The sequence below is a fragment of the Marmota monax genome, unplaced genomic scaffold, assembly GCF_021218885.2.
Source record: "Marmota monax isolate L192 unplaced genomic scaffold, Marmota_monax_Labrador192_F-V1.1 WCK01_AAM20220418_F8-fsc00078, whole genome shotgun sequence".
Taxonomy (NCBI): Eukaryota; Metazoa; Chordata; class Mammalia; order Rodentia; family Sciuridae; genus Marmota; species Marmota monax.
Genome location: NW_026694865.1, coordinates 5,815,916 through 5,824,788, shown reverse-complemented (window position 1 = coordinate 5,824,788; position 8,873 = coordinate 5,815,916). Strand labels below are relative to the sequence as shown.

The 8,873-nt window shown below is 40.8% G+C and overlaps 1 protein-coding gene across 2 annotated transcripts in view; it reads left to right on the top strand.

The window, feature by feature from the left end:
* The first annotated feature begins 1,367 nt into the window (after positions 1-1,367).
* Hacd3 (3-hydroxyacyl-CoA dehydratase 3) overlaps positions 1,368-8,873 on the top strand; it is a 34,183-nt gene continuing 26,677 nt past the window's right edge. Inside the window, exon 1 of one of the 2 annotated variants that reach the window (XM_046426530.2) lies at positions 1,368-1,623. In XM_046426530.2, the coding sequence (XP_046282486.1) occupies positions 1,531-1,623 (93 nt within the window). In that variant the 5' untranslated portion in view covers positions 1,368-1,530. Of the gene's footprint in view, positions 1,624-4,781; positions 4,864-8,873 lie in introns of those variants that run through there. The other variant, XM_058573381.1, reaches the window with a different exon arrangement.

Here is an 8,873-nt window from a genome sequence, read left to right as displayed (position 1 = left end):
CAAAGATTTGCCCTTAAACTTTCAATCACAGTTCCTAGTTCTTTGTGAATTCAGTCCATTTATCATATAAAATCTTCTATGTTTCATATTACCTATCCATTGAGCTAAGTGTTTTCTGGAGCTGGTGTGACTTCTCTTTATGGCTGGATTACTATACTAAGAAATAAATCACCAACAATAAAAAATTAAAAAAAAAAGAAATAAATCAGAGTTAAAAAGAACCAAATTTCATTTTTTTTGGTCCCAGACTTCTAGTTTTCATAAAAATATTGCTTCATATTAAATTCTTCACTGCAGAAGAACTTGGGGATGAAAGTGGACAGGTGAGATAGATAGTTAAATAAAACATCAATTGGGCTGGGGTTGTGGCTCAGTGGTAGAGCACTTGCCTAGCATGTGTGAGGCATTGGGTTTATTCTCAGCACTGCATATAAATAAAATAAAGGTCTATTGACAACTAAAAAATATTTTTAAAAAACAAGACATAAATTAAGGCGGTGCGGTGGTGTACACCTGTGATTCCTAGCTACTCTGGAGGCTGAGGCAGGAGGATCCCAAGTTGGAGGCCATCTAAAATAAAATTAATAGGGCTGGGGGTGTATCACAGTGGTAGAGCATCCTGGGTTGAATCCCCAGCAGAGCATAACAAAACAAAACAGACACGATCTCCTGTATTGTCCAATCGAATAGTCATCAGTTATATGTAGCTATTTAAGTTAACTATTAAGTAAAATAAAAAAAAATTCAACTCCTCAGTCTCCCCAGCCACATTCTTCTAAGTGTTCAAAAACTTCCTGTGGTAAGTGGCTTCTTGTGAACACACAGTGCAATATTTCCATCATTGCAGGCAGTTTTTTTGGACAGCACCGCAAACCTCTGGTCTCTCTCCCTCTGGAATAAGACCCTGTTCCCAAACCGCTTCCATAGTCTCCATTATCATTGTATACGCGTTCGTAATTACTTGGGTCTTTTAACACACTGAGGTTTCCAAGCCTGCAGAGACCATCTTATCTGCTGCTGTTTCAGTGTTTGGCTTTGAAGCCCAGGCTCGCATAGGCGCTCAGTAAAGGCTGAATTAATGAATAACAGAATGGTAGGAACCTTCCAGCAATATCAGTCCCAAGCCTTTTACCCATGCTGACTGATCCTCTATAAGTCTATGGGCCTTTTCATTCTTTAGCTTTCTTTTTTTTTTTTTCCTTTTTAGGCTTAAGCGCCCTGTAGAACCGCGGAAACGCAGAGCAGCTTCAGGGAATCAGGAACAAGCGGCTTGGACTGTGTGCCAGGGTCGGCCCTTCCCACCGCCTCCTCGCCCGGCTCGCCCCGCCCCCTTCCCGTCCCCGTCCCACCCCCACCCTTCCCGCCGGTAACTGCGCAGGCGCGGCCCGAGAGCTTGGGGCGTCTGGAGGCTGCCAGGCTGCGGGCGCTCGGGAGCGCGGGTGTTTGCGGCCTGCGTTCGGCCAGATCCTTCCGCTCACTGCCTGAAGCAGCGAGGTATAGCGAGCCGAGCCTCCCCGCTCCCTGGGCTTTATGGCCATGGAGAATCAGGTGCTGACGCCTCACGTCTACTGGGCTCAGCGACATCGCGAGCTGTATCTGCGCGTGGAGCTGAGTGACGTGCAGGTAAAAGGTCGGGTCCGGTGGCGGGAAGCGCGCGGGATCGCGGCTCCGGGTACCCGCCGGGGCCGCGGCCCCCTTTGTCCGTGTGCGTGCCTGAGAACCTGCAGTGCGCCAGCGAGATCCGCGTAGCGGTGCGCTCACGGTGTATGGGCCTTTTTCTAGGCTCACCCTCAGATCCGGGCTCCAGCGCGCGACCCCCCCCCCCGAGGGTTGCAGATGCCTTTGGGTGCTCTGTGAGCCCGGCACGGGACTCGGAGGCTACCCTGGGCTCCTTTGTTCGCGCTCAACGGCCTGGTGGAGCCCAAGCTGGAGGCCTGGCCGTCGGGGTTCGAAGTTGGCTGAGGCCCTTAGAGACGTATGATGAGCTCGTTGGGTCTGAGGTGCGTTGTGACAGTGGCTTTCTGGGCCGTGACTGGATGTCCAGCGCTGGCCTGAGAAGTCCAGTCAGGCCCTTCAGACATTCTCAAGATTCCCCACCTTCCGGGAGGCGCACACCCCTCCTTTGCCGTTCAGTGATGGAAATCATAATTTTAAAATTTGCAAGACCTCGAGAAAGTGATCCCCTCGCTCTTTTTTGAAGCCTGTGAATTTAGGTTTGCTAAGTTGCGTAGAGAACATAAAGATTATCTTAAGTTACATTAAGCATTTACGTTTGATCTCTTTGACTCCTTAATGTGAGCAAGCCAAAGCCCCCTGTTAGTGAAGAATCCAGGGCTTGTGAACCCCTACATCTCTTAAACAAACCATCCAGGGTTCAGTTCTTTAAGGAACTAGAGTTTTCGATCTGGAATGTTCTTTCTACAGTCATCATTAATCCCAATCTCTTTGACATCTATGGCACTTCTCTTAAATTTTTTTTTTAGTTGTAGATAGACGAATACCTTTATTTATTTATTTATTTTTATGTGGTGCTGTGAATCCAACCCAGTGCCTCACAAGTATTAGGTAAGCGCTGTACTACTGAGCCACAACCCGGTCCCATTGATGGTACTTTGTAACCCCATTCCCTCCATTGAGCTCTCTTCCTCTGAATCAGGCTTTTTTTTTTTTTTTTTTTTTTGATCTGTCAGTTCGCCTGGCATGTTGTCTTGCAAAGTGTAGGTGCTTTCTGAGTGTTGAAGTGAATTTGTTGAATTTAATCCTTGATTGTGGAACATAAACCTGTTTTCCTCTTGAAAGATGAACATAATGCTTGTCAGAATGCCTTTAAGTAGGCTATGGCATTGCATGGTGTGTCATTTAATATGTTCAACCAAACTGAATTATATTTTTCCATCTGAGGGTGAATAAATATTATGTGCTGTCTTCCTCTACTCTGCTTTAAGGTGTTTACTGAAGTAGAAAAAATAAAATCTTTTGTAGATGAGGATCAAAGTTCTCAACTAGAGAGTTCTTCCAACAATCAATTGAAAAAGTACAGAACGTGTGTTATGATAGTCCCTCTAAGTATTCATTAAGCAGTATGTAAACCAAATTAAATAAACTCAGGCCCTGTTCTCTCTAAATGCATATTACGGCATGTTTTTGAATCCACAAGAAAAAAGATATTTTTAAAGGGAAGGGGTGATGACAGAAAGAAATGGAAATTAGTGAGACAAATGAAAAAAATGCACCATACTTATAATTTTCTTGAAAGATCTAAACCTCTTAGTTAAGTAACATGAACAGGTGTTAATCATAGTTGATATATTTAGAAGTTTAGAGTTACATGTTTGAAATATATAACAGTGAAAAAACACGAAGTTGTAGAAAAGTGTATTTTTTTTTGAGAATTAAATCTTTTTTTTTTTTTTTAATTTTTTTTGGGGAAAAAAGTCTTTTTTCCCCCCAGTTTTTTTTTTTTTAATTTATTTTTTAATGGACTTTCACATCTGTGATTCTGAAGCATTCGTTTCAACTACCATTAGTTTAAAAACAACATGTTAATCCCATTCATAAAAGAAATCCTCTACCATGTATAAGATATTACAGATTTACAAAGATAAGTTGGATAGACTTTGACTTTTTCAAGGCACTCTATCTAGAAGGAAGCATGTTATATAAAAGCAGAAAGGTTTGTTCATGGGTTTGTTGGTAGAATTGGAGTTGGATGTTGAACCAGGTTCTTACTGTTAAAATGTTTTTTTTTTTTTTTTAAACCTCTTTCATTTAGTTAGTTTCAGAAGTGAGATGTATTCTTATCCAGCTGATACTGGGAGAACTTTCCAGAAAGAGAAAGGGTATAGATTTTCAGATACTTGTACTTCTGACATACTGTGTCAATGCCCTGCAGTCAAAGAATACTAGGAATGCACCTGTGTTTAAACAAGTTGGGTTTATTATTACTCCTGGCAGCAAGGGAGAGCACACACCATGAGGAATGGTGTGTCTCATTAAGAGGATATTAGAACTGATTGTAGAATTTGGGCGTCTGTGATTTGGGGCTGGTTTAAGGAAGTGGGGGTTCAATATAGATTAAATGCTGTCATAGGGGCATTTCTGTGGCTGGGCATCTGAATAATTCTTATCTGTAAGAAGGAAAATCTAGCCCAAGAATAAAACATGTATATTGTAGAGAAGTAGGACTCCATTCAGCCGAGAGAGAGGATATTTGATATTTTGTGGGTGGCATAGTGACCACGTGTTCGTCTGTGCTTATGAAAAATTTAAGAAATGGTCTTTGTCTCATCAGGTTTTCAGAGTAATCTTGTCTGAGATTGGTATTCTGTGAGATAGTTTGTGTCTGATAAGAGAATGATTTGGTCTAGCTGGAAGAGGCCTGCTTCCGAATGTCAAGGACTGCCCTTTTTATAAAATTTATTAATTGATTGCTCCATGCAGGGGCTGTTGAAACCAGTGGTTCTGGCTCATGATGAAGCACTTCATTTATTTGTTCAATCAAAACCATTTATGGTACCTGTGGGAGGTGATTTGAGTTATTACCTCCCTGGCTGGGTGAGAGGCGCTTAGATGCAACTGTGTGAGAGCCTTCCCCACCCTGTCCCAGGTATGAGGGCTTGTCCGTGTGGATTTTTTGTGCCTGGCCACTGACCTGAAGACCAGTCACTGACCCTGACCTTGGACTGCTGCCCCCCTCAACCTTCATTGAATGGGATTTTCCCTTGAATTTTTTGTTTCCCAATAAAAGCTCACTCTCTGGCATGCTTTCCCTCTCTCGCTAGCCTCTTCTGTAAACTTCGCCACCACATTAGGTGGCTGGAGGCGGGATCTAAGAGAAGCCGTCTCCGGAGCTGGGAATTAAAGGTAATGAGAGTATGTCTCTTTAATTTTAAAACTCACTAGTAAAATTCTATGCTTCGAACCTTCTTTTATGAAGCTTGTGCGCTGGTCGCGCAGCAGAGGAACCTATTCTTGTCTGTCATTAAGGTAGGTGCTGGGTTCTTAGATAGTTCTCTAATGCCTCCTGCTATCTGTAGTGTGTCACATAACTCTAGTTCTAAAGGACTGAATACTACTTTGGGGTATCAGCTCTGTGCCTTTTCTGCTGAGACACACAACTGTCCAGTTGTCACATCCTCTTCTGTCCATGGAGCTGCAGGGTTAATGACTGATGAGAAACCACTGATGATGTGCATGAGTGTGGACAGTAACCACTTAAATATTGTCATTGTCTGTGCTTGAAATGAGTAGTTAGTAAAGAGGTAGCAGGGGCAGCATTACTTTCAGAGTAGAGTTTATATTCAAGGGAAGCATAATGGACAGGTTTGTTTCCACACCAAAGCTGTTGAAATATTTGCTCATTTATCAAGGCCTTTGTTTGTTTTAGTTGTATGTGGACAAAGTGCATAGCCCTGGGAGCCATTTGACAGAAACTATTCTTGCCTACATCTAACAGGGAGTCTGGTGGAAAAAGTGGTAACTGCAGGCATGAGATTGGGTCCTTGCTCTTCACTTGCTATCTGGTGACCATAGATAATGCACTTAACCTTTGTGAACCTCAGTCTCTTCATTCAAATAAAAGTGAGTGTTAACACCCAATTCACAGGACTCTTTTGAAGTTGAATTGGATAATGGATTTGAAAGTGTTTTGTAAATTCTAGTGTGCTATTCAAGTGTGAGGGATTAGTCTAATTGTGATACTAAGCCTTAGATGAGAGGGCCAGACACTAAGAACAATGCAACAGAATAGTCTATTAGCAGACCTATCTATACATGAGAATTTGTACGACCAAAATGACCTTGCACATTAAGGGAAAAGCCCTTTGGGAAATTGGACTGGAAGAATTGGTCATCCAAATGGCAAAAAAATAAAATAAGATCCTGCCTTAAGCTATACACAAAAAATCAGTTTCAGGTGACTTGAATGCATGAAGAAAGACTACTAAAATATAGGAGACTATCTTTGTGATATTGGATCAGGGAAAAGTGTCTTTAAACCCTAAAGATAAAGATTGACAAATAAGACCAACTAGAAGAAGATATTTGCAGCATATATAACTGACAAATGACTATTTAAAGAACACCTACAGATGAGTAAGAAAATGATGTATTTATTTAGAAAAAAAGAGCAGATTATATAAACAGTTCAGAGTAAAAGGGTACATGAAGAGTCAATAAACCTGAAAAAAGTTATAATCAGTTATAATCAGACAGGTAATTAAAATCATAGGATACTGTGTTCTTTCTTTCTTTCTTTCTGGTGCTGGGGATTGAACCCACGATTACTATTGTTTCTTACATTAGATTTGGAAAAATGAGAAAGTCTGACATTGCTAACTGTGAGGATATTTAGTGTTGAAACTTTTTTATACGGTTGGTATGATGGGAGTATGTATTGAAATAATTGATTTGGAGAATAGTTTGGCTCTCTCTAGTCAAGTTGAAGATGTACATATCCTTATGACTTGGAAGTTTGCTCCTTAGAGAAGTTCTTACACGTATGCACAAGTAGATAGAATGTTGGTTGCAACACAGAATTGAAAACAGCCTCAATTTTTATCAATAGGAGAAGGGATAAATTGTGGTACGTTTGCACAGTGGCGCACTATACAACAGCTAAAATGAATGAAATGGATCCACCTATCTATACAGTTAAAGCTTTTAAATAGCTCAAAAAGCAAGTTGAAGACTAATATAAGCGGTATGAAACTATTTATGTAAACATATAATGCTGTTATATAATGCCTATATCTAAGTACTAGATATCTTTATGAATATTCAACATGTTATTAAGTGAATAAAGAAATAGAGTGGGGATGATAAACTCCAGTTCTAAAATAATGATAACTTGCAAGGATGGGATGTATTAGAGGGAGAGAGGGCAGTTGTTATGGTTTAGATGTGGTGTCCCCAAAAGCTCACTTGTGAGATAGTGCAAGGTTTGGAGGAGAATTGATTGGGTGATAGCCTTAAACCTGATCAGTGAATTAATCCCTGGTGGGATTAAGTGAGTGATGATTGGAGGCGGGTGGGGTGTGGCTGGAGGAAGTGGTTCATTGGGGGCATGGCTATGTGTATATATTTTGTATTTGGAGAGTGGAGTCTTTCTCTGCTTTCTCATCTTCATGTGAGTTGCTTCCCTTTGCCACACTCTTCTGCCATGTTGTTCTGCCTCACCTCGAGCCCTGAGGAATGAAGCCTCTGTCTGTGGATTGAGGCCTCTGAAATCATGAGCCACCAAATAAACCTTTCTTTCTCTACAGTTGTTCTGGTTAGGTTCTTAATTGTGTAACTGCATTCATAACTCAATTTTTTAAAAACTGAGTCAAATAAAGCAAAATATTGATGGATAATAGGTATGGTGATGTTATATTTTTCAGTGTTTGATTGCTTAAAAATTTTATAATAAAAATTCAATAAATCAAAATTGTTTATAACCACAGTACAGAAAAACTCAAAGCAGTGAACTAATTTGGTAACTATTGAGCATTCACAATGATTCAGATGCAGGACTTAGTACTAGATATTCAGTGGTGACCAGCACATCTAAAGATACTATCTTCAGGTTGAGGGAGATAGACAATAGATAAATTAATAAATAATTACCTGGTAGAGACTATTTTAAATAGAGTGGTCAGGGGAGGCTTCATTGAGGAGGTGATGTTTCAGGTAAGTGAAGCTTGAATGAGTTAGGCAGAAAGGTGGGGGTTGGGACTGGGTATGTAGTTCAGTGAAAGAGAGCATGCTTAGCATGCACAAGCCCAGGGTTCAATCCCCTGCATCACAAAGAAAAAAAGAAAGTTGGGGGTAGAACATTCCAACAAGAGTACAGACTTAAAAGCAGGCCAGAGCTTGGTCAGTTCCAGGAACAGAAAGGATATTAGTATGTTTGTAGTGTCGTAAGTGAGCAATATGTTAGAGGGAGATGAGGTTGGAGGGATTTGCAAGATGTAGGTCATGTAGAGTGTTGTTGCCATGGTAAGGAGCTTGCGATTCATTGTAAAAGCAATGGGAAACTATTAAAGAGTTTTAAGTAGAAGGGTCACTTCTTAGGATTTGTGTTTTAGAAAAGATTATTTGGGATGCTCTGTGGATTATAAAGAGAAGTGAAATCTGGAAGACCATTTAGAGAGGTTGCTGTAGTAGTATGGGTAAAAGGTAGGGTGGCTTTTTCTTATAGTGACAGTGAAGAGGACTTTAGAGATGGAGAGAGCCATGGACAGATTTGGAGATATATTGGAGAGAAATATATAATCTATTAGGCCTTAATAGATTTCCTGTAGGAGAGAGAGAGGAAAAGAACCAGGGTTGGGTGCTGGAGATCTTTCACATTTAGAAGTTGAGCAGAGGAGAAAGAATTAGCAAAAAAACAGTGAAGAAAAAGCCTATGTGGCATAAAATCCAAGATAGTGTCCTGTGATGTTCTAGAAGCCAGGAGAGAAGAGCATTTCAATGGGGTGGTCAGCTGTGTCCAGCTGCTTTTTTTTTTTTTAATTTTTTTTTCTAGTTGTAGGTGGACAGAATGCCTTTATTTTATTTGTTTATTTTCATGTGGTGCTGAGGATCAAACCCAGTGCCTCACACATGCTAGGTAAGCACTGTACCACTGAGCCACAATCCCAGCCCTCCAGCTGCTTTTGATAAGTTGAGTAAGATGAGGTTAGATATGTGTCAAGGGGATTTAGCAATGCATAGGTTATTGGTGATCTTGCCGATAACAGTTTCAGTGGAGTGGTGGGTGGTGGGCATGGAGACTAAGTCAGAATGTATTTAAAAGTAAACTTATGTGTTTGTCTACCATGAGCAGGGCCCTGGTTCAATCCTCAGCACCACAGTATATAAATAAAATAAATATTACAAGTAAATTTGTGGTA